The sequence below is a fragment of the Callorhinus ursinus genome, unplaced genomic scaffold (assembly GCF_003265705.2).
Source record: "Callorhinus ursinus isolate GAN/ISIS: 27379988/994484 unplaced genomic scaffold, GSC_fseal_2.0 scaffold15, whole genome shotgun sequence".
Lineage (NCBI taxonomy): Eukaryota > Metazoa > Chordata > Mammalia > Carnivora > Otariidae > Callorhinus > Callorhinus ursinus.
Genome location: NW_027397077.1, coordinates 7,269,050 through 7,293,607, shown reverse-complemented (window position 1 = coordinate 7,293,607; position 24,558 = coordinate 7,269,050). Strand labels below are relative to the sequence as shown.

The 24,558-nt window shown below is 58.3% G+C and overlaps 1 protein-coding gene across 8 annotated transcripts in view; it reads left to right on the top strand.

The window, feature by feature from the left end:
• Positions 1-24,558, top strand: part of CACNA2D2 (calcium voltage-gated channel auxiliary subunit alpha2delta 2) — a 140,579-nt gene that overhangs the window by 90,521 nt on the left and 25,500 nt on the right. For all 8 annotated transcript variants that reach the window (XM_025885238.2, XM_073901254.1, XM_073901255.1 and 5 more), the window contains exon 4: positions 18,661-18,720. In XM_025885238.2, coding sequence (XP_025741023.1) covers positions 18,661-18,720 — 60 coding nt within the window. The remainder of the gene's footprint in view (positions 1-18,660; positions 18,721-24,558) is intronic.

The following is a 24,558-nucleotide window of genomic DNA, read 5'->3' as shown; positions in this document are numbered from 1 at the left end:
CTGTCTTGGCCTTCTTGTGAGGATTCTGGAAGGTCACTTTGGGGGTCTGGGGTTACTAGTATGGTGGGCCCAGGGGTGGTAGATGGGAAAAGACTCCAAAGAGGCCAGTGTTTTTCTCACTGTGTGAAGCCCGAGTCATCAGTCAGAACAACCCCACCTAGGCAGGGGCCATGCTTGCGAGGGCGTGTGGCTGGGTGTCTTCATAACTGGGGGCTCGGTGCAGGCACGTGGGAGCATGTGGGGATTCGACCTAAACGTCCGCGTGCGGTGTTTGCGGGTCACAAGCCGCCTGGGGTGACTGCACGTGTCTGTGAATGAGATGCCCGCAGTGGAGCAGCTCAGTCCTTCAAGGTATGGCTCTAATTCATGTCTGTCCCCAGTCCCTGCACTGCAAGGTGAAGGAGGCCTTGGAGGACAGATGGCCAGAGGGGACTAGACCTCAGGAAGGGTGGGCCAAGGCTGGCCAGGTGTCACTCAGCCGCTCTGGGGGTGCCTTAGGCTTCAAGGGGCTCCATGGTGAATGGCTGGGTTTCCTGGTGGAGATATGGCCCTGGCAGCCTCCCAGGCCATCCAGCCCAAGGGTCTTAACCTTCCCTGAGGCAGCTTAGAGCAGCAGGGCAGGGCCAGTCCTCCTGGTACCCGGCAGGAGTCCCAAGATTCCTGCAGGACCTGGTCTGAAGGCCTCCAGACTCCCTCAGCCCACGTCTGACTCTGGTTCGTCTCTAACACAGGGACTGAGGTTGGGGACACATATAAGTCCTCCTGCAGTGTCCCTGAGAACCACCCCCACTGAGAAACTCGCCCACCACTGCCCCCTTTATCACCCCATCTCTTCTTCCTGAGCCCCAAGACAAGGAGCTGGATGCCTGATCCCCCAGTCCTGGCCAGCTCAGGACTCAGCACTTCACTCTCTCATCCTGGTGCCTCCCCACCGGCCCCCCGCCCCCCTCAGCCTCCACCACTGTTCTTCACCCTCACCAGCTCCAGGCCAACCGGAGCTCAGCTCCCTAGGTTTAACACAAAGGCGGCAGCAGCAGCTGGGCAGGATTTGATAACCCTAATTAACACTGGATTCCCTGGGGTTCCAACTCTAGAATCCTGACGCAGGCCGAGACCAGCAGAGCACAAGGCAGGGAGGGTCCACCCTGGGGCTGGGTCGGGGAGATGGAATCTCAGTCCACAGTAGCTAGGCCCCAGAAGGTGACATGGAGCCCTGCAGCCTCAGTCTCTCCTCTCCCCAAGTCCTGGGCCCTGGCAACATCCTAACGGGGGGCCCTGGGAAGCTAGGGAGGGGCTGTCCAGCCATCCCCAGGCTGAGATCCTGCCAGACATCTTTGACCATGTGTCCCTAGGAACCAGGCCCTCTCTCTCCTCTGGATAAAACCACCGTGACATCCTTCCATTAAATAGGGCATGTTCAGAAGAGAAAATTGCTACTATTTTCCCCTTTTACTTCACTGTCATCAAAAATTGATCCCATATTGCATCCTTATTTCAAAGAATGAGCTAAAAAAATAAAATAAAAATTCTGACTCCTCAGAGCGACAGCTGCATCAAGCTTCCCAATCCCCCTGCTCCCACCCCCACCCCCTGGGAAGAAAGAAAAGAAAATCATGGTCACGGTGAGGGGGAGGTGCTGCCGCTGGCCCCCCTAGGGCCATTGAACGTGGCTTTGGGAATGAGGAGGGGCAAGGCACATGACTTTGTGGGCAGAAGGGGATTTCGATCTGGTGAAATGTGGTAGAAAATGGGGTAATTGGGGGAGGTTAATTTGGATCTAAATGGAGCGATTCGTTATCTCAATAAGAAGCGTCTCGTTTTCCAAGGAGACGGCTGTGCCTGCCAGATGTCAGCCTGCCACGGTGGTGGGGCGGTGGCTCCGAGCAGGGCCCCACTGCCCACCCCCGGTCAGTCTCGCCTCACAGAGACACGCGCCTTGCCAGACTGGGGGTGGGGGGATGGGGAGACGGGTACAGGAAGCAGGAAACTAAACCTGGGGACAGCAACTGGCCGACACTCCCCAGAGCCCTGGAGCCCCAACTCCTGTCCAGTTCCTTCCCATGGGTCTAGTTGCCTCTTAGAAAAGGAGAACATGGGGGGGTGCAGTCGGTTAGGCATCCAACTCTTGGCGTCCTCAGCTCAGGTCATGATTTCAGGGTCCTGGGATCGAGCCCCGTGTCCGGCTCCGTGCTCAGCGTGGCGTCTGCTTGAGATTCTCTACCTCTCTCTCTCTATCCCTCCTGCTAGTGCTGTCTCTCTCGCTCTCTCTCAAATAAATAAATAAAATCTTAAAAAAAAGAAAAAGAGAGCATGGGCAGGTTGGGGAGCACAGTTTAATTTGGTCGATTCACTCATTCAGCAAAGTATTGAGCATCTCTTCACAAAAGCTTACGTAGTAAAACATAGAATACGAATAATAAGGATGAGACAAAAGAGTCATGGTAAGCAGCCCCGGGTAGACCAGGCATTTAATGTAGTTGAGTCTTTGAGTCAACTCTGAGCCTCCTGGTAGCCAAAGCAAAAAGGGAGACCCACTGCTTTGTGTTCTGACTATAGAAGATGAGACGTTTAGGTCGAATCCCCACAGAGGCCAAGTCCCACTTCCCATGGAATGGTGTCTGGGGGGACTTTCACGATGGTGCCCCTCAGCCCCTCCCGCCTTTACTAGAATCAGAGTTTGGGGCCTGGTACCTGGGCTGTAGTGTGACCCTGTCCTGCCTCCCCAGCCTCGGAGCTTGCCGGAGGCTATAGGCAGGGGCTGCTGGCAGTGCTGGGATTGCTGGTCACACAGGTATGGCCAGTGCCGCCTACAGCACTGCAGGCCTGGGCCCAGCAGCTAAACAGACTTCAGTTTGGGTCCCGGATCCCCTTCCTGCCTGCTTTTCTTCTGAAAAAACGGACGAGTAGCCCCAGCCTTGCCCCCCATGGTCATGTTGGTCTCCTGATGACTGTGGGCCCCCATGAGTGATGACTGTAATCACAAAGGCACCTGGCGGGCAGTTGGCGTGAGACTGTGCCCAAGGTTTCCTTGGTCTGCATGTGCGTCTAGCCTGGTATTGGCCATACTGTGATTGCGGGGTTGGGGCGTGAGCATGGAGACGTGAGAGCTTCCTGCCTCCACTGGGCAGTCTGGGAGGGTGGGGCTGCGTCTGATTCCTCCTGTGTCTCCAGCACCCGGCACAAGCCACAAACATTCTTGTTGAAAGAAGAGGGGTCCTGGGGGTCACCTTTTCATTTATTCCATACTATGGTGTTCATTGGGATAACACAAAGTAAAGTGACCATAGGCTGGAGTGAGAGCAGGGAGGAAGGTAGACCAGTGAATAAACTGAGGGTGCGCTTGAGGAGAGACCACTGTGCAGGAACAAGGCAGGGGTAGCCAGAAGGGTCTGTTTGGCCCAGTGAGCCACCCCAGGAAACAGCCCTGCCCCACCTGTGCCTTGGGAAGGGAGTCCAGGACATGAAGGTGTGGACTCACCTCCCTCGTGTGAATGTGCCTGAGCACATGTTGGCCTGCATGCATATATGCACCTATTCCCATGCGCCCACATGCATCTGTGTTCACATATGATTTCTTATGTCTGTGCTTGTGTTCCCATGCTCACATGCATGTACACGTGTGTATACATTTGAATGTGCATGCACACACATCCTTCTTCTCCAGACCTTCCAGCTCCATTTGCAAAGCTGTCGACCACAAAATCAGCTAGAAGGGGTCTCATTACCCAGCCCCTACTGAAGACAGAGACTCCCTACCATGCTCCTCCTTGGCAGACTTCCTTCAGTGAAGGCTCACAAAGCCCCCATCACAGGAGCCCCACTTACCCCCCTTTCCTGTGGGGGAGTGTCATGGTGGAGGGGGAGCTCTGGAGGCGAGGAGCAAGTGCGAGGGAGAGAGAGCCTCCATGGCCAGGGCCCAACCCTTTGGTTGGGCAGTGAGCTGGGAATCAGGCAGACAGAGGCCTTGAATACCTTGGTGGGCTGAAGCTAGACTGGCTCTAGGGCATGAAACCCCCCCACACCCTAAAGAGCACCCACCTCTGTGGGTTCAGGGAAGGGAGGCAGATCCAAGGGCAGTGAGCAACTCCTACGCTTATCCTCACTGCTCACTGGCCCCCGCCCGGGGAGACCCACCTCTTTTTGAGCTTTGGTTTTTCCACCTATAAAATGGGGTAAGGATAGCTCATGGAGGTTCTGCCTTAATGAGTGTGGAAGAATGACCCTGGGGCCTAGCCAGCCGGCCTAGGACTTAAGGTCTGCTCCTCTAGGGGATGGGCCTGGCCCTGACCTTCTGCCCCTTATCTCAGGCAGTAGTCTCCGATCTAAGCACAGCCAAGCACAGAGCCAAGCACAGAGGGTCGCTAGGCTCAGTGCTGATAAACACAAACCCACAGCAGCAGACCTGATGCTGTGATGGTCCCAGGCTGAGCACATCAGCAGTGCTGGAGGCTGACCACAGGTGGCGGAAGGCTCCCAGGGGCCAAAGCTCGCTGGGTGACCTTGGGAAGGGCACACAACTCCCCACCTTCTTGAGGGACCCCCCCCTTGCCTCCTCTGGCCTCAGCCAGGGTGGGAGGGGTGGGCAGGAACGCTGAGGCTGAGCTCAGGCCCATCCATGTCTTCTCCTGCACCCTGGATCCCTCTCCCTGCCCCACGGTGCTCCTCCATCCCACGCTCTCAGATCCAGAGCCAGCCAAAGACCCACCCACTTCCTCCTCAGCTGGGGCTCAGCATCTCAGAGGGGGTGCAGGGTGTCTCATGGGTGAATCAGTGAGTGGAGGAGGGGAGCAACCCCCACCCTGCTCTCAGAGAGCAATGACTACAGACAAACTGAGCGACCACATCTGAGCCTCAGTTTCCTGATCTGCAGAATGGGGTAGGAATGGGGCCTGCTTTTATAGGGTCTACTCTGGGGATTAATGGACGGTGTTGGAGCACAAGGAGTGCTCACTCTGTGGGAAGCATGGGTCCTACAAGTGCACTTCCAGACACAGGAAGTCCTTGCTGGCCGTGTATATTTCAGGAACATTTTTTTACTCAGGGTCCCACCTTATCACCTGGCCATGGGTTTCTCCTCCCTGGAAAATCCCCTGCAGTTTGCTCCGGCCCTGCCTTCAGGGGCTGGCCTCTTCAGGCAGTCCCGGGGGCCACACTCCCCCACTCCCAGGGGACATGGGACTGGGAGATTAGCCCTTCCTAAGAAGCCCAAGTGCCATTGGGTTCCAGGTAACCAGCACTTAAGCATTCCCCTGTTTTCTCACCGAGGCAGGCTCCCTGGGTGGATGGTGCCATTTTCCCATTTCACAAGGAGGAAACTGGGGCCAGGAGAGCTGAAATCACCCCGTCGGGATAGATCTGAGTCCACCGTGGGTCCATCAGTACAGGGCTCCCTCCCACGCGAAGTCCAACCCTGAGGGCGGAGGAGATCAGGGGCTGAGTGGCCTTCGCCAGCTGGGATTGAGGGTCCCTTTCCTGAGAGATGGCACGGTAGAGAACAGACTCCCAGACCCTCATTGCTGCAGAGCCGGGCAGCAGCCTGAGTGGAGGTGGGAAAGATAAGGTCCCAGATAAGCAGGCACGTGCTGCACGGCCGCCTGCCCCAGCCTCCCCAGATGGTGCTGCGGCTCTGTAAGGCCCAGGTGGGCCCTACCTGTCGTGGAACAGCCGCGTAGCTTGTGGTGGGCATGGGGCCCCGGGCAGGAGCAAGGCCGCCTCCGCCTGCCCGCCCCCCCTCACTTGGCAGCAGCAAGCAGAAGCCATTAGCGCCTGGCAGCCCATGTCCCATGGCTCTGACAAACGCCTTAAATGTTGTCGCCAAGGCTCCAGCTGTCCCGCCGGCCGCCTTTACTCCTCATAATAACCAAGTGTCGAAGCTGATTGCAGCAGCGGGATGCAGCCGGTATTCAGAGCAGCTCTTACCCTGGGCGTTTCCACCTGGCATCCGGGCCGTGCCCACCCCACCCTCCACCTCCAGGCCTTTGTCTGCCTGTCGGCTCTTCCCAGGCCCCCAGCATGGCCTCTGGGCTGGCTGGTGCCCAGCTTTGTATCCCAGGTGGTGCTCAGGCTGCCGCCACCAAAGCTGGTGGGCAGTGATGAGGTTGGGTCTCAGGCATCCACGCCCAGCAGAGTGATGTCCCAAGTGGAAAGATGTGGCTCCGGTTCCCACTCTTCTGGGAAGCCCGTATTTTTCATCTCTCGGCTTTGACGCCCTTGTCAGTGGAATGGGAATAAGGATTGGGCTCCATGGGGCTTAGAGGGAACATGTGTGTGAAGCAAGATACAAATCATGGCGTCCTGTGGAGGAGGCTCAGCCACACTGTGAGCACAAACACCCGTGGATGGAGGGAGCCTCAGGAAGAGCAAAGGCCTGCATCAGCTGCCCTGGCCTTGACCGTCCTGTCCTCACAGAGAAGCCATTCATCCTCACCTCCACAGCTTGGCCCTGCTCAGGCTCCCACTTGGAGTCCCCTCCCTTCTCGCATCCATCTGGCCTTGTTTCAAGTTTGGTCTGCTGTTCCCTCTTCCCAGAAGCCCTCCCAGCCTGATCTAAGCACCCTTCTTGCCCACAGGTTTTATGTGGCCATCCACTGGGTCCTGGATATTCAGTATTCTCCTCTGATTATCTCCCCTCATCCTCACATAGCCTTATAAGGTCGAGACTATTAGAAGCCCCATTTTAGAGATGAGGCAACCGAGGTTCAGACAAGGTGGCAGTCACCGTGTCCCACGTGCAGCTCCTGGTTCTGCCCCTCAGGATGCAGTGGCCGCTGATCAGGGGAGTAAATGAAGCCCCAGTCCCCCGGGGGCTCTGTCAGAGTGGCATCATCCTCACCCTGCCCGCCTCACCCCGGCCTCGTGGGCTTCCTTCCTGAGACACCCAGTTACAAGCACCAGCGTCCAGGTGGTTGATTCATGAGGGCTCTGATCACTGGATCGTTTGTTTACAGCTTCTCTAACCTTCCCATAATGCTGGAGGATGATGGTCAGAGAAGAGTAAAGGGTCAGTGGTCTCTGCCTGTTCACCAGACTTCCCCGAGGGATGCAGAGGTGATGGAGCAGGTGGTGACCATGAGGCAATGTGAGGTGCTAGCAGAGGTGCCCCGGTGGGGTGATGGTTACTGTGGTGAAGTGGTGGTGGTGAAGGTGATGGTGGAGGGGACAGTGATGGTGTTGGTGCCTGTGATGGTGGAGATGAAGGTGGTGATGGTGGTGGTGATTGGTGATGAGAGGACCAGTATGGGGTAATGGTGGTAGGCGTGATGAGCAAGGCTGGCAGTGTTTAAGTGGGGATGAGCAGTGATGATGGAGGTAGCAGTGATGGTGGTGATGGGCGTGACACTGGTGGTGGCAGGGGTAACAGTGGTGGCGATGGGGGTGATCGAGCTCCCCGTGGGGTGTACCTCTTGGTGGGCAGCCCTGTCCCGCATGTGGGTTGTGCCCTAGCCGGAGGCAGGATGCAGTGGGGCTTGATTCTCTTTTTCTTTTAACCTCTAGCGAGCACAGCCTTCTGGGTAATGAAATGCAAATTGACAGAAAAGACAATGAGCCAGCCTGCGGCCGGTGGGGCAGCTTGTAGAGTCAGGCTGATTGCCTCCGTGCCAATTTGCATGGCATTAGCCGTGCACGTCTCCTCCAACGGGGCTCATGCGCTTCATCAGAGGTCACCTGGATGGTTGCGTCCTACAAGGGGTAATCCAGACCAGGGGCAAGGGCAGGGCCACTCTGACCCTGACTTGACTGGGGCTCCAGGATGTGACTCAGAAGAGTCTGGGCCTGTGGGGAAGGCCACTGGACGGCAGTGGTGGGGGGAAAGGGGGAGGTCAGGCTTCATGGTCGGCCAGGACTAGGGACAGGCCAGAGGTCCAGTTCCATGTGTGTCAGGTCTAGGAGGTCTGGTTTGACCAGCACCATGGTTCCATCCATTGCATGTGGTGTAAAGGTGACAAACAGGCCTCAGGCAGAAGAAAGGTTTGTCTGGCCTGGGATGCCTCAGTATAGGTCCAGGCTTGCCCCTAACCGGCACCATCACCTGGGTGGTCCCTCCAGGCCTTGGCTCCCCCACTGTGCAGAGAAGCCCTCGGCCTCATTGTCTTTACAACGAAGATGGTGATCATCAAGCTCTGCTGATGGTGTGCCCAGCAACAGAGGCCAGGTCCAGCTCTCCGTGTGAAGGTCACACATTGCAGCCCTCTGAGCAGGCCCATCCCGTCACTGTCACCATCGCTCAAGGCAACTCCCGGGATCATTCCTGGAATGTGACCCAGGGGACCTAAGCAGGGTAGGACCCAGATAGGTGCCCAAACCCGGCCCTTTGGGCCATCCTGCCAATCCTGCCTGCCTCTGTCCGTGGTTCTGAAAGTCCAGGCCCGACTTGCCCCGGGGTCCCGGCTGTGAGAGGACCAGGGGCCCCTTTCCTACTGCCCTGCTCTCTGACCCCTGCAACCTTTCTGATCCAGTGCAACCCAAGACTCCACCCTGTACCCCCAGCCGGGACAGAGGACAGGGGGGCAAGAGGCCCTTTTCCTCTGCCCTCCACCCCAGCGCAGCCACTGCCCCCTCAGGCAGATCCTGGTGCCCCACAGGCCCCACCTCCCCTCTCACTGTCCCACTCCCTCTCCCCCTGAGGTTGGGTCTAATCAGAGCTAATCAGAAAATTATGAGCTGCCTGATTACTGATTAGATTCCTAATGTTAATAGAGTCGAGAAGGGCCCGCTCAGGCTGTGTTTTAGGAAAAAGTATAAAAATAACATCATGGGAAGGGAGTATGGCGTCTGGGTGGGGGCTTGGGCTCTGCTGTCCTCACAGGTAGGGGCTCAGGCCCCTCTGTTCTAATTGGTGGAGGGCCCTCAGGCTCAGCTTTTATGTGGAAATACATTTCATAACAGGAGGCCTCCTAGCACCCCCAAATTCTCCCAATGAAGCTGCTACCCCAGGCAGCTGTGACTGTGCTCGGGACAGCAGGACTGAATTGTAGTGGTGTGATGGGTGGGACATAGAGAAGAACTTACAGATGGTACACTGCATGAGAGCAGAGCCACATCTGTCTAGTCTGGCATAGGCCAGGCACGCAGTAGGTGCTAAATAAACATTTCTTGACAGGAAAGAGAGAGGGCTCTTCCCACCAGAACCACCACCCTCCCATGTCCTGTCCCTGAGCCGTGGTGGGGCATAAGGACACCTGAGAAGGCTTCTTGGAGGAGTGTGTTGGAGCATGTCCGGAGAAGTCACTGGTCTGGGGCCAGAGCAGGAGGACCCAATTCCTGGCTGACCTGGCCAGATGAGGGACCCGTGTGTACCACTCCCCAGCCTCTCACTCTGGCAAGGCCTCGGTGACTTTTGCTTCCAAACCATTTCATCATTGACTTGGCAACAGCTGCGTGGGACTGGTGGACAACATTTTCATGAGTTCCAGAGTGAGGCCAGGGTCCCAGAAAACAGACATCTTCAGTTCAGACCCCGGAGGCAACCCCTTGCGCCCTCTGCATGGGGTGCCCTGTGGGGCCTGTACTGAGCCTCATTCTGCCCATGCCTTTACCTCTGCACCCTCTGGGATCCCTGTGTTCTGTCATCAGTGCTGCTTCTGGCCTGGTCTCTGCCATCTCCACCCCCAGGGAAACCCATGGCCTCCAAGCCTGCAGGTGTCTAAGGGCACCTCCTAATCTCCCTCCCCCATCCTACTGACCAAGATGGAAGCCTGCACCCAGCACCAGGGCCACACACATCTATGAATCAAGTCCCTGCCCTCCACAGACCACATATGGGGGGAGTTAGACAAAGTAGTGATGGAAGTGCCACAGGGAATTCTGGAAACCAGGCTGGCAGGAGCACCAGGCTTCCTGGAGGAGGCAGATGAGCAGGTGAAGGGGGTGGGGGGCAGTCCAGGCTTAGGGTGCAGCACAAACAAGGGTAGGGAACCCAAACATGGTGGGAAGGCAGAACTCCGGGTCATCATGGGGGGAGAGTGACAAGGTTGGCAAGGCTAGGCCACACAGGTCCCCATAAAGGGTGACAACAAGGAAGTGGGGGCTGGGGGAGGGGACATGGGCCTGTGTGGGAGGCCTAAAGGTGTGGGGGCCTGGGGAGATGAGCTTATGCTAAGCAGCTTGGATAGGAGTCTGAAGTTGCGTTGAGGGTAGTTCTGGAGAGGTCTGGTCAGAAGGGAGGGGTGTCACAGGAGTAGGGGGCTTTGGAGGGGAGCAGCTTCCAAGGGATGGCCTTGGGGTAGAGTTGGTTGAGTAGGATGTGCAAATGGGCCCTCAGTTCCTGCCCCATGGCCCTAGGAGAGCCCAGGTGGGGTTCTGGTCCCCATTAAACAGGTGAGAAAGAGGTGCAGAGAGATGAAGGCAACACTTACCACTGGGCCAGCCACCAGGCCTTAGGAGCTCAGGCCTCCCAGCCTCTGCGACAGGGCCATTGTCATACACAGGCACACACACACACCCACGCCCACACGTGCTAGTCTCCAGAACATGGCCTGATGAGGGAAAGGAGTCAGTGACATTTCCGTGGTACACTTTGATAAATGGTGTGTCACCCATCTCCTCTAACTGGAGAGTGGCCAACAGCCCTGGCCCTGACACCCTCACCTGATGCTATCTGCATGTTTTTTAAAGGAATGAAAGAAACATTAGTGACTTACACTGGGTCATCATTCAGAGGGAGGAAACCTGACAAAACTGGAAATTTTATGAGAAATTCCACCTGGCTCACCAGGGACTGATTCACCTTTACAGATATGCAGGTTTCATGCTGGAGACTAGGTTTCAGCTAGGTTGGTGAGTTCTCACCCCTGCAAGCCCCCTGAGCGATTGTGCTGAGCGAGGCCGTACCTTGGAAGGAGCCCCTTCAGCCTTGGAATCCACATGGCCCGGCCCTCAGTTCACGCTCCTCGCGGGCAAGGTGCTTGCATATGGCCGGGCTCTGGGGCTACAGCCCAAACTCTGACCTGTGTGTTGGATTTATTGGCTTATTTCTCATCAGGGAAATTCTCAAAGGTGCCTGGCAGGGGACCCAGGAGCAGCAGCAGTGACTGAGCAGGGCAGGGCCCCAAGAGCCGGGCCTATGCTACTGCTGTCAGCACAAGGCCATCTACACTCATTCCCTCCTGAAGCAGCCCAACACCAGAGCTGAAATTTCCCAAGGGTGGGCTTCATCCATGGTTCCTGACAACTGCTCTGTAAATTCAGGCTGGCCCTGGCCAGTGCTCTGCCCACCCACAGAGGCCCCTTTCCTTGCCCCTTGCCCTGTTCACAGTGGGCACTATGGACCCTGCCCCATGACACACTGCACCCAGCTCTTTCTGTGCTGACTGAGGTTCCCGTTGAAAGCTAGAGCAGTGAAGCCAGTGGGATTGATATCATCCCCCGAGTGCCACTTCACCTCCTTTCCTTCCTGCTCTTCCTACATGGCTTCCTACTCCTGATGTCAAACTGTCCAGTTGAGGGTAACATATCAGTGATAGGAGACCCGTGGGTTTTTTTTACAAGTCCTCCCAGGCAAAATACAACACAGCAACCTTCCCTGGGTGCCCAGGATGTTCCGGAAAATCCTGTCTGTGGTCTGAAATTCAAGCCTCTAGGACACCAGGATCCCCAGCCCCATCTCCATCTTTAGCCCAAGCCACCGCTCATGTCTTCCTGTCTTTCCTGGGACAGTAACACACGGGCTGCCCTTGCAGGCGGGACCGAGGAGGCACAGGAGTTGATGACCGAGCCCGAGATGCCCACAGACAGCAAGCAAGCCCAGGCCTGGGGGTGGAGAGGCGGGAGCCCCTCCAGAAGGAAACCAAAACTCGAATGAGTTTTTTCCTGGTACTTGTATTCTGACCTTTTTTTTTTTTTAAAGAAAAAAATCCGTTTTACTATTTTTTTTTTTTTTAATCAACTCGTAGAGGATGTGCGGCCGCTGGTGAGGGAAAAAGTCAGGGAGCCCGTTGCAGTGCGGGGCCCCACGTGGTGGCTTTGCCCCGAGGCGTCCTTCACTTTGAGGAGTGTTGGTGATTTTCCCTGCAGTTTTGGTTGCTGGAGTTGAGTGTTTGTTTGTTTTTCATTGTTTCAGTGGTGGTTTTTTCTTTCAGCTAGAAGTCTGGTTCATACAGAAAGGGTGAGTTGGAGGTGTCATGGGACGGGAGCCAAGTGTATCCAGTGTGGACAGATGCAGGAGGGTAGAGAGGGTGGGAGGGCAAGGCCAAGTGCAGTCCTGCCTCAGTGGCCCTGGTGTCCGTGGTGCATTTGACAGGAAGGCAAAGCCACAGGCATCTCCGTCGACTACTGTGCATAAGTCATGGGTCCTGGGCAGCCCACTCCGCCCATGCTGGTGTGTTTCTCTCTACCCCTCGGAACCCAGAAAGCTGGGGGGTCAGGACAGGACCTGCCCTTGGAAGGTCGTGGTGAACGAGGCTGTGCCCGTAAAGCCCTGAGCACATCAAGTGACGCAGATGGTGGCAGTCAGTCCTTGAGGCTGCCATCGCTCAGGCGGCGGGTACCGTCCGTCTACACGTGCGCCTCCCCCCAGGCCGCAGGTTGTACAAGGATGGGGCCAAGTTGGGATTCTCCTGGTTCCCGGCCGTGGGTGTACCCACTTGGAGCAGGTGGTGGACAGACAAATGCCCACTCGGGCCAAGGTAGCAGGAAGGAAGAGAGCCACAGGGCCATGACCCCCAACCCCAGCTGCTCACCTACCCCTATTGTCAGCCCCGGAGCTCTAGCTGCCTCCTTGCTAAACTGCATCTTGCTTCATTATTATGCAGATATTTTAATTATGCAGATATGTTTTTAGACAGTTTTAAATATGTATATTATTTACTCATTAGACCATAACAGCTCTGGAAATTGGAAATCTGTATTTAGTATCTATCAGTGCACAATACAGAGCTAATATGGGGCCCGCACGCAACGAGGGAAGCAGGGTGGCGGTGGTGGCAAGGCTGGGTTGATCAGGGGCTGCTGGACACCCTGGTCCTCAACCCCCCCGCCGAGGGCTGGGCCCAGTGACTCCAGGGTTGGGGGAGGGGGCTCAGAGCAGCATCTGGGAAGCCAGTTACTGATCCACTCTCCTGAGGAAAGGACAAAGGAACAGCTTCTTGGGGGAGTAGGGGGCATCTGAGCCCAAGCAGCAGACCCATGTGGCCAGACCTGATCTGTTCCTGAGAGGCTCACTGTCCAACGCTGCTGAAAGACCTGGGTCGATACCCCCTCTACCACTTCCCCACCAGGGGCCTGGGGTGGTGGCACTAATGCTCTGAGCCTCAGTCTGCCCACCTGTAAAAGGTGGGGGGAACAGAAGACTCCACCTCTCCAGCGGCTTGCTAGGGATGGGATGGGGAGGGTGAAGAAGAGCCCGTCTTCCTCCTGTCGTTGGATGACCTGCACCAGTCAGTCAGTGAAGCCCTGGCCCAGGGGAGGTGCCAGGGGTGGGGTCTGGTGTCATCTGTCACCATTACCTTCCTCGCAACCCTCGGGCAGTGTTTTCAGGGTATCTGCTTGGTGCTAGGACTTTGCAGCCCCCAGCCTCCACCTCAGGGCCCCCCCCATCACAGCTTCTGCCGGGCTCAGCCCTCAGTGGCCCAGATCTCAATATCCTGCTCCCCATGGGTTCAGGGCCTTTCATCCGAAGCCTATCGTATCCTCTTGGAAGAGGGAGTAGCTATCACTAATTAAGACCAAACACCTCATACGATCTTTCCCTCTGGGCAGCACGAAACAAAGCCTGTTTGATAGGCAGGCTCTCCCCAGACCTGTTCGGGCTCGGCCAGCCCTGGGGTGAGAGGAGGATGCTCAGGAGAAGCGGGGCACCCAGCCCTGGGGGAGGAGTAGGCCCTCAAAGAGAAGGGAGAAGCCTGAGGCTCCAGCCCCCTCACACCCAAGCCCCACCTCGCCCAGCGTGCGGTAGGGGCTGGACCCTCCAGCTGTTGGCCTCTGAGGGGCACCCACCGTGGCTCCAGGCCCCTCATCTGAGGGCACCGGCTCCGCAGCAAGGGAAAGACTTTTCACTTAGTGAAATTTGAAGGCATCTGCAGAGGGGCTACTCTGCAGGGGAGCTTCGTCCCCGGCCCAGCACACCACCAGTCCTCCTCTTTCCTGCCTTTTCCTGTAAGAACAGTTTCCGGAGCTGAGGGAAATTGATTGTTAAGTGAAACTCTCTGATAATTGCCTCTGAAATGCCTGCTGTTATTGTGATGGACTTGGCCGTGAGCAGCCCTGCTCAGTGGTCCCGCCATGGTTCCCTCCAATCCCTTGGCCACGATGGGGACATCTCGGGCCAGGCCAGCCAACACCAGCAGCTCTGCAGCAGGGTCAGTGTTACCCTCATGGGCCGCCCTAACCTTTACTCCACGCTGTGGTGAGGAAAAGCAGCTGAGAGAGGGTAAGCCACCCACCCAGGGTCACACAGCTGGCTGGCAGAGCCAGACTCCTGCCCAGGTCTCCACCCAGGTTCAGAGATACTCTGACCTTAAGTTCGTGGATGTTCACTGTGCACCTACTGTGCGCAAGGGGCCAGGTTATTGTAAAGCTAACAGCTGCCAGATACCCCCCTCACCAAACTCAGAGCCCAAGGAAGAAAGCAAGGAGATGTGATGGGGACAGATGGGGGCTTGGCAGGGGTCCAGGGAGTGGTTAGGAGGAGGAGAAGGTCTAGGCTAACACCTCAAGGGTGAGGGAACGAACCCGCTGAGGAGTCTAGGTGATGAGACACAAAAGCAGAATGTGCAGGGGCCTGGTAGCAGGAGAATCAGAGGCTGCCGGTGGCTGAGGGGTGAGAATAGAGCACATCTCCCCCCAGACAGGCAGTATCTTGGACATGGGACCGAGCTGCGGGCCCACGCAGAGGTGGTTCTGTCTTCAACTCTGGGCCTCGGTTTCCTTCCCCATCCTGCCTGCCCGGAGGCCGTCATAAGGAGCCAGGAGAAGTAGGGGGGATGCGCTAGGAGGATGCCCTTCAACTTAGGGCAGGGTGAGGCTGCGAGCACATCTCCCAGACAGCCTTAAGCAGGGCTGTGGGCTCTGTGGAGACAGGAGCCCGAGGCTCTGAGTGCCAGACAGGGGAGGGGAGCCCTCGGGCTGGGCAAGGGCAAAAGGCGTCCAGGGGAGGAGACAGTCTGAGGGGGCCGACTGAGGTGATAGAGACCACATCCCAGGCAGAAGGTGGATAACAGAGGAAGACCCAGAGGTGGGCAAAAGCCTTTCGTGCTTGGAGCCAGCAAGAGACACCCCAGGGGACTGGTCCCTCTGGGCAGCTCCTGGGGGTCAGAGCAAGGGGGCTGCCAAGAACCTACTCACCCTCTGAGTGGGTACAGTTCCTATTCCCAATTTACAGACAAGACATTGAGGGCCAGGAGGGGAAGCCACTTACTCAAGAAAGCCAGGATTTGAACCCAGGCCCGGGCTCCGAGGCTCCAGGAGTCCAGGCTCTGATCGCTGCCCAGGGCCCCTCAGGCATGCCAGTGGGCCTCTCCCCTCACCCCCTCAGACCCGGTGGGACCTCCAGCAGCCACAGCTTGCCCCCTCCACCCCCATTCCGCTGCCTCCACCCTTCCTCCTGCACCACCGGGCCTGTGTGTTTAGCAGTTTCCACACGTCCAGCGCCCGGGGATGGGCTGATTGATCTGTAACACCGAACAAATAATAATGGCTTGATCGTTACTGAGGATTAAACGTAATCCTTTTGCTGTGGCTATTGCAGCTCCGTTATTCACGAGTCAGCGGGCTGACCCGGGCCTTCGAGCCCGTGGGACTTCAAGGAGGCTGGGGGCCGGGCCCCCCCCCTCCCTGGGTCTCCCTCACTGTGGCCGCTCCGCTAGGGAGCCCTGGTCCTTGGGCCTGTGCATCCCATGGACGGAGCTGAGCCCTGAGAGGCCGAAGCAGCTGGGCCCCCTGGCCAGCAGGGAGCTGGGTGCAGGAGAGGCCGCGGCCCAGCTGGAGACTTCAGCTGGTGTCAGTTTGGTGTTTGCAGCCCCATCAGCCCTGGGACTTTCCTGAGGCAGGAGGCCTGATCTGGTTATCCCCACGCCCTGCCCGCACCTCATCCCCCGTGGAGGGCAGCAGCCTCAGTGGAGCCCCACATGGGCTTCAGGCCCCCTCTGAGAAAGGTCTGGGGTCCCCGGGAAGGTAGCAGGCCACTAGGGAAGGAAAGGGGGCATGAAGAGATTGTCCAAGGCTCACCCCTCGAGGTGCGGCCCCAGGAGCTGCCCCTAGGCTTTCTCGTGCTCTCATCCAGCACAGGTGCTCAGCTAGCACAGGAGTGCTCAGTTAACTGCAATAACAAGTGTTGTGTGTGCATATCACATAGCGATGTCCTCTGCAAAAGAACCCTGCAGCCTTGCAAATCAGGGACCGCACCCATCCTGGGGGTCGGGGTCAGGGGAGGGTTGTTTGTAGTTTAGGCTAAGAGGCCCCAAGATGGAAGCGCAGGTGGACCCCTCGGGACCTCAAGAAAGCTTTGCCTTTTATATGCAGAGCCACAGGGAGCTGCTGAAGGGCTTAGGGGCAGGGGGTGGCCGCCAGATTGGATCCGCATTTGGACAAGAGATGACAAAGGGCGAGAGAGGACACAGGAGCCTGAGGGAGGACAGTAGGTGATCTCAGTGATAGCGGGGTAAGATGTAAGTGGCAGGGGTCTAGCGTGGATGGGTTCATTCCAGGAGGTGATGGGATGCGCTCCAGTGGGCCTGAGGGTCACCCCAGGAAGGTGTCCAGGACCCCAGCAGGGGCCGGGGTTGGAGGCAAGATATGGGAGGTGTCTGGGAGTAGAGAGGCCTGTGGTCCCCGAAGCTGGGTCAGGGGGGTGGGGTGGGCCGCCCCGAGCAGGCACTGCATAACAGGTGGGCAGAGAAGAGAACCTACAAAGATCAGGTGGGGAAGCAGGAGAGGGAACTGGAGGCCAGGAGGGGCCCAGCATTGTGAAGTGAGGGGGTTGGACAAGAGAGACTTTCCTACCCTGTCCCCAAGACCCCCAGCCTCATAGTCTTCCCAGCATTCATTGTTCTTGGCCTGAGGAAGAGGGGGAGCTAGGCCCAGGGGGAGTGAGGATGGTCCTGGTCAGCCCCTCTAACTGCCCGAGGTGACGTCCTGCCCCAAAGAACATAGGCCATACCCCATCACCACCCTGTTCCGTGCTGGGAGGGAAGAAAACCAGTCTCCCGAGTCCCAACCCCCATTTCCCCATCATGGGCAGCTGCCAGGCTCTGTTAGAACCTCCCTTCTGGGGCTCACATGCCACCCCAGGCCTGGACTGATGGATGGGAGTATGTGTCCTAAACACCAAGAGGCCAGGGCCTTCTGAGTGAGGGCTGGAGGCCAGAAGGCAGGACCCACTGCTCCACCCGTGGGATGGAGTGGGGCAGGGGTGGAAGACCAGAGCCCCTCCCCCACAAGAGTTGCCCTGTCCCTCACCAGGCATGGTGGGCCCATGGAAGGTGCCTTCAGACCTTGATCATGGGCTGGGCCAGACTCAGGGCCCCAGCCTGACCGACGCTGTGACCTTGGGAAGGCTGCTTACTGCCTCCATGCCTGGGTCTCCTCATCTGAGGAAGACATGCCAGGCATGAGTGGAGAGAGCTACACATGATGTGTCACTGGCCTGTTGGCAGGCTCAGCATGCAGCAAGTGACCAGTTCGTGGTGACAGTCATCAATATGATTAACAGGACTTCACTGCACTCAGCTCTGCAGGAGGCCCCAGAGGGCCATCTTTAGGAGTCCCAAGAGTTCCTGGAGGGACAGGACCCACAGAGGCACAAAATAAGAATCTCTGGGCAGCCGGGGTTCAGGCCCTGAGGGTGGCAGAGTACCAACACCTCCTCTAGGAAGCCCTCCCTGATGCCCCAAGTTCCCATAGCACTAAGCTTCCTCGAAGCACTTCAGCTCCTCCTGCACTGGTGGTTCCACCCAGTTTTGTGTCTGTTTCCTCCTCTAGACTGTGAGAGGGCAGGGCTGGCCCGCCACATCTCTGCATATCAGCGTGGTCTGGTGCCAGGCATGGCGGTAACAGGGTGTGGGATAGAAGGCCTGCTCACACGCAGAGGGGCCGTGACGGAGGAGAGTGCAGGAACCAGCCCCAAGGGATGGCCAGGCTTGTGTGGACAGAGGCTTGGAGAGCCATGCTGGGAAGGGACTCAGGAAGCTGGGACGGGGGGAGTGGTAGTGAGCCTGGGTGTGTGAGGTGTGCTGAGGGCACCTCCTGCCGAGCCCTGAGCAGCGGGTGGCAAAGACGCATCAGCAAGGCACGCCTGTCCCTTGTGGCAGTTCACCCTTGACTAGGGAGGGCCTCTTCTTGGCACTGGTGTGACACTGGTTTGTCCGAGGTAGAGGGGCAACGGGGCTTGACTCCAGGGCCTGGGTCCTACTACGTCCTGGGGGGGCCCCTGCCATCCTGTGGGCAGGAGCTGTGGCTGGGCTGAAGTACAGGGAGTCCCATGGAGATGCCACTCAGGTCACTTTGTGCAGGCTTCATCGGTCCTATGTGAACCCAGCTGTGGGTGGGGGAAGGGCCCACACAGCAAGCTGGGAAAGGTCTGGGGCCAAGGAATCCCGGAGGGTCTGGCAGCATGGGGCAAGGGAGTCCCTGAGCCAGCCTGGCTCCAGGGAACACTAAGGATGGAGAGGGCTGGGGCTGGGCATGGGCCTTCCTCAGCCTCTGACCTCCTCGTGCTCTGTTCCTCAGAGATTGGCCGACGCCGCAGAGAGCTTCCAGAAAGCCCACCGCTGGCAGGACAACATCAAGGTAAGAACTGCAGTGCCCGCCCCAGCCCCTACGACCTGCCCACCCCCGGCAAGGGTAGATGTGAATTTGGGGGAGGGGGCGCTGCCCAAACTCACTGGAGGAGAGCCTGGAACCTCAGTCCCGCCTTCAGCAAACATTTGAGGCTCCCCTTGGTGCTGGGACACAGGGTGCAGATATGAACCTCTCACTTCACCCTAGCGGAGCTGTGGGGTCCCCCAAGGGCAGACAGGCCACTCTAAAGTGATGCTCCCCAAAGTTGGTGTTGCCTTGGAGGTTAAGGATGTGCCCAGACTCTGGAGAGACCCTAGGGCAAAGAAGTCCCTTGACTCCAGGACCTTTCAGACTGTAATACACTGCCCTAGAAGAGTCACTGCCAGAGGGGGACTCTGTCCCCTTCCTGGGACTTCCCTGAACAGCAGCCTGTCTTCCAGGAGGCTGTCCGGCTGGGATCAGGGACCAGGCTTGTCACAGCCACAGAAGACTCTCCTTCCACCAAGAGAGCTCAGAAGGAGCCCAGGTGCCAAGGGAGTAGAGGGGTGAGAAGCTGGTAGTAGGTCTCTTCTTGAGGGCAGAAGGGCCCAGAATGTGGGGGAAGGAAGGGAACCCTCACTGACTGCCAGTCTCAAACGCAGGTGGCCCTCACAAATGCAGGCAGCTGTGTTTGCTTTGGGCTGGGGCTGGACACACCTGCACCCTTTCCAGCAGGCCAGCATCTCAGAGGGTCCCAGTAAGCCAGAAGGTAAACTGAGACAGGCTTCCTCCCAGACTCAGGGAACCCCCAATGCCAGGGATGATGGAACCCTCAGGGACCAGACCAGTTAGCAGGGCTCGTGTGTCCTCCACAGCTGCCCAGGCGTCTGAGCCATGCCTCCTGGGGGTCTCTGTGCTAACCACGGGGAGAGGCGCCAAGGGCTGCCTGCGGGGACCCGCGGCCTAATAAGGTGGGGTAGGCCCTTGCCGCTCCAGCTCTGGGTCTTGCACATCTGGTGGGCCAGTGGATTATTATCCCTACTTAAACTGATAAGAACACTGAGGCACAGGGTGGTTAGACCTACCTGAGGCACCTGTTGGTGGCAGAGATTCACAGCCAGGCTGTCAGGTCCCAGGGGATTCATGCCTATGATCCAGGCCCCCTGAACTTGTCTGCTCCTCATCCCTGGCCTCCATCCCGCCAGGCCATCCTGAGTCCTGCCCTGCCTTGCCCACCCCATGGCATCCTTCCTTTGCTGCCTGGTGGGTGCTGGATGCTACCCTCAGGGAGCTCAGGTGGGATTGGATGTAACAGGTGATTGTTTATAGTGAACACATAAATGAGTGGATGACTCCTTGGACAGACCCCGCCTCCCCAGGAGCTCAGGACTCACCCTTCTCTCTCCCTCCCTTTCCAACACCACCACCCATTCCGGGGTCCCCGTGCCTCCTCAGCTCCTTGATCAGGAACAGCATGGTGGCGGTGCTCCCACCCACCACTCAGATCACGCTCCCACCAGTAAAACAGCACCCACCCGGGCGACTCCTCTTCAAGGCCCAGCCCTGATCGGGCTGTTGCTGCCCCCCCTTGGCCACCTCATTCCTCACCCACCTCCCCCTCTGCGCCAGCCATGCTGAGCACCTCACTCCAGGCCCATTCCTGATCTCTGCCCAAATGCCTTCTGTTCCTCCCGGCGGCCCGGCTTGTCTGTCTCTTCCCAGTGAGGCCACCCCCATGGCCCAGTCCGTCAGCCCCTCCAGCTTCTGGCCATCTAAGACCCCCCCCCCCCCCGCACGCCTCCCCTACTCTGGCCCTTCCTTTGTTCCTGACATATCTGCGTCCTCCCTCCCTACCCAGGACTGTGTGCAGAGCAGACATGGGACAGTGAGTGAAGGAACAGGGAACAAGGGAATGAAAAGACCCGCCCTCAGCCTGGTTTTCTCTCCCTCCCAGTCCAGGCCCGGACAAGAAGACAAAGAGGCCGCCTTAGCCTCAAACCTATTTTTTTTTCCTGGCTCGGCAGAAAACCCAAACTTTACAAGGATCATCCAGCCAGACTCCTGACCCCTGATTTTCAGCTACTCCCTGAGGCAGGACTAGCTTACCCCAGGCCAGAGTGGGCACCACGGGGGCCTGCCAGGAAGGGGCACCAAGGTCTCAGGGGCATCAGGGGGATGCTGAGATGGGTGCTGCTGGAGACAATGTGCTCCCTGCACACCGAGTCCCCGCGGGGCCCTGCAAGGGGTTGCCCCTCTCTGGGCTCCAGTTTCCCCATCTGGCAAAGGACTCTGGTGTTTGATGCTGCCTGCTGGCCCGGGCCTGGTGTGCGAAAGGGCCACTGCACACGTCAGGGCATAGAGATGCCAAGGTGGTGGCAGTGTAGGGGCGTCTTCGGCCCTGTGCGCTCCTGTCCTGAGATGAGGCAGGAGCGGGCTCTGGCCGGGCCCCTCCCCTCGACTCGACCTGGGATGCCCCCAGCTGTGGAAGTGACCACCGGGCCTCCCGCTCAGTCCGTCCGGCTGCTCATCTGTCCGTATCTCGGGCAGGGCGGAGCTAGAATCACCCCCTCCTTCCCAGCGGCGGGGTCAGGGCCCCGCTCTTCCCCAGAAGCCCTGCAGTCACCCTGCTGCCTGGCTGAAAGGCATCAGCGCTAACGGCGGGCCCATTAGCTGGCTAGCCAGCCCACCCTGCCTGGGCTGCCGGGGGCGGGGGCTGGCGGCAGCTGCAGGTGGGGACTGTGCGTGCCAGGGGGGTACGGGGACTTGAGACTGGGAAAGGGACGGTGTCTCTGTCGCTTGCAGGCACACCACCCACTCTTGAGACCGTGTCCTTCCCAATGACCTTCAGGAGGTACAGATAAGGAGCGTGTTCCTCCCTGTGGCGCTCCGGAGAGCCGAAACGCCAGTGTCAAACTCAGGCCCTTTACGCAAGCCGGGCCTTGGCCCAGGAATGCCCTGCCCTCCTCCTTCAAAAGGGCAATGCCTCTCCCTCTCCAGTTAATTCCCTAGGGCTCCTCTTTCTGAGTCCCAAGCCCGGGATTGGCCCCCACGGCCCCCAGCATCCATCTTGGGAGCCCCCAACACTGACAGTTCCCAGTGCAGCCTGCCCCAGGCCAGTATCCCAGTGGACTCCTCTATCTGCCCCACTCAGGACTCCTCTAGGCCAGAAGCAGTCGGACCTGATTCAGTGTTGTCCACCACCTGTCCATGTGCCCAGCCGAGCGCCCTGTGGACAGGTTGGCTGAGAGCAGCTGGGCCTTGGTCTTCTCACCTCTGAGATGGGGAGAATGGCACCCGGCAGTTCTGGGCACAGAGGAGATGCTTGGCACATGGAATCCACTGTGTGATCAGTAGGGTATGGTCCTCCCTATGGCAACAGCACACAGTGGGTCTACATGCAGACCCTCTGAGAAGTGGACAGTGGTATAGCTACATCCCAGGCACTCGGGGGATCCTGAGGTCGACAGGCTCAGAGATGGCACGGGGGAGAGAGAGAGGTCTGGACCTGAAGGCCCTCTGCTCCCCTCTTAGTCTCAGGCCATGACCCCACACACTGGCTATGGCAGACGCAGGGAACCACAGCCTGGCCACAGCCCTTGGACCCCAGGGAAACCATGGCCCTCGTGAGAGGCAGCACCTCACATGACCCTGCAGACAGGCAGCAGGTGCTCTGGTGCCCGTAACGCTCAGGGGAGATGAAGGTGGCCCACCTGCTGGACGCCGTGCCTGGCCCAGCACCACACTGTGCCAGCATTGTCTGCTGTCTGAACCTCCACCAGGGAGGAGCTGGGCCAGGGATGGGTGGAAGAGGCGGAAGAGGCCATCGGCCCCCGGGCCTCAGTGCCGACACCTGGCCCTGTAGGGGACAAAGTGCTGCCCTGGGAGTCTAAGGGAGGAAGCAGTCCTACCCTGGGGAGTCTGAAGCAGGAGACACAGCCCTACCCTGGGGGGTCTGATGGGAGAGGTAGCTCTGTCTGGGAACCTAAAAGGAAGACTGAAGGCTGGACCAGGCCAGAGGAGCCGGCTGGACAGGACAGGTGGCCTCCCTGGCCTGAGGTCTGCCCCAGCCATCAGGCCTGCTGCCTGCCTCTCTGCCACGCCGGCGACAGACGGCTCTCTCAGAAAACAGTCCTTTTGGCTGAGCTGAGCTGGCCACGGGCCAGGGCAGGAAGGCCAGGCATCCTCACTGTACCCCACAGTACCAGACATAGGCACCAACTGCTATTCCCCATGCTTACCCCATGCTCACCTCCTCGCCCTGTTTCCCACCTGCCGGCACCCCTTGCGTTCTCTCCAGCTAAGGAGAGGGTATGTGATGTGTCGTCTATACAAAGGCCATGTAGGCCCCCCAGCCCCACCCTTCATGTGTCGTCTGTCATACAGAAATCCACGAGGGGGAGAAATGTGAGTTCAGAAGGGTGATTCCCCCCACCCCCTGCCAAGTTTGAGCAAAATGGCCCCTAAAATAGCAGAAGGGGGTGTTGGGTGTGGACCCCAGACATTAATAATGCCCATTTCTCCCCAACCAGAGGGTTTCCTCCACCCTGCAGGCCCTCCCAGGACTGGAGTTGCAAACATAAGGGCCCCCACAGGTGGGGCTGGCCCCCAGCGCCTGGAGAGGCCCAGCTCCCTGCCTCTGTAGCGCCCTCGGTGGGGGCATGGTCATCCCACCTTTGCAAGTGGGAAATCAAGACCCTGAAGGAAAGCCTCACCGAGGCTGCAGGATTTAACAGGCACCCTTGCCTCCTTGATGAGATGGGGGTGACCCCCAGGAGTAGTCCTGGGGCCACTAGGGACTTTGGAGGCTTCAGGCTCAGTTTTCACTCACCATTTGGGATCCCAGAGCACACATGTTCAGGTCAGGATTTGAGGCCAAGACCCTTTGCCAAGGCCCCTGCGTGTAATCGCTAGGTACCTGAATCGCTCCTTGTGGTCTAACCAAGGCAGGACAGTAATGGTGGACACGGGGCACTGCGCACACAGAGGCCTTTCCAGGGACTCCTCCCACTCTAACCCTGATGGCCCCATTCTGTCACACCCCCAGCTCCACACCACATCAAGCATAGAGACCACAGCTGTGTTTACAATGTATTTTCACACATGTGACCTTGCCCACCACCATCCCATGCTAATCCTCTCTCTACCAAGGAAGGGGCATGGCCTGGCCCTTTCAAGGTAGAAGAGGTAGAGACAAGGACTGCATACAGATTCCTGAGCCTCACCCATTGTCCGCAGGGCCCTGGAATCCTCTTCTATGACACATCTCCCCTGTGTCAGTGATACCGCCAGCACCTGATCCTCTGCTGAGACCATGAACCAGCAGGACAAAAAGACAAAGGGAGCCATTGGGGCAGCTGCCCAGGGGTGGCCCGAATGCAGGCAGGACCCACCCAGCCCGGCCCTATGAGAGGAGCGCGTGTCTCCTGGGGGCCCCAGAGTTACCGACCCCCACCCATGCCCTTTCCTGTCCTTGCGGGAGGTTTGCCTAAAAAGTTGGCGAGTGAAGCCTCATGTTCTAATCTGCAGTCCTCCCACCATGCCCGCCTGTTTTCATTATGGAGGGAAAGAGCATCAGAGCCGTGTTGATAACCCCCTTTTAGATAACAAATCACATTTTCTTTTTGCCAGCGACTGTGTTGAATTGATATTTTTTCCCCTCGGTTTAATGGGTTTGTGTGTTCAGGAATGATCTTCATCAACCGAAACTCCTTATTGTGTTTGATGTAATGTCAGCTTTCATTATGTGCTTTGGTCGGAGCTGGGCGCAAGGGAAGGCTGAGCACCCTGGAGCCTGGGCCCCAGCCCCCGGTCCCCACCCTGCGCCCACCTGGGCTCCAGCCCTGCTGCCGGGTGGGTGGTGCGGCAAAG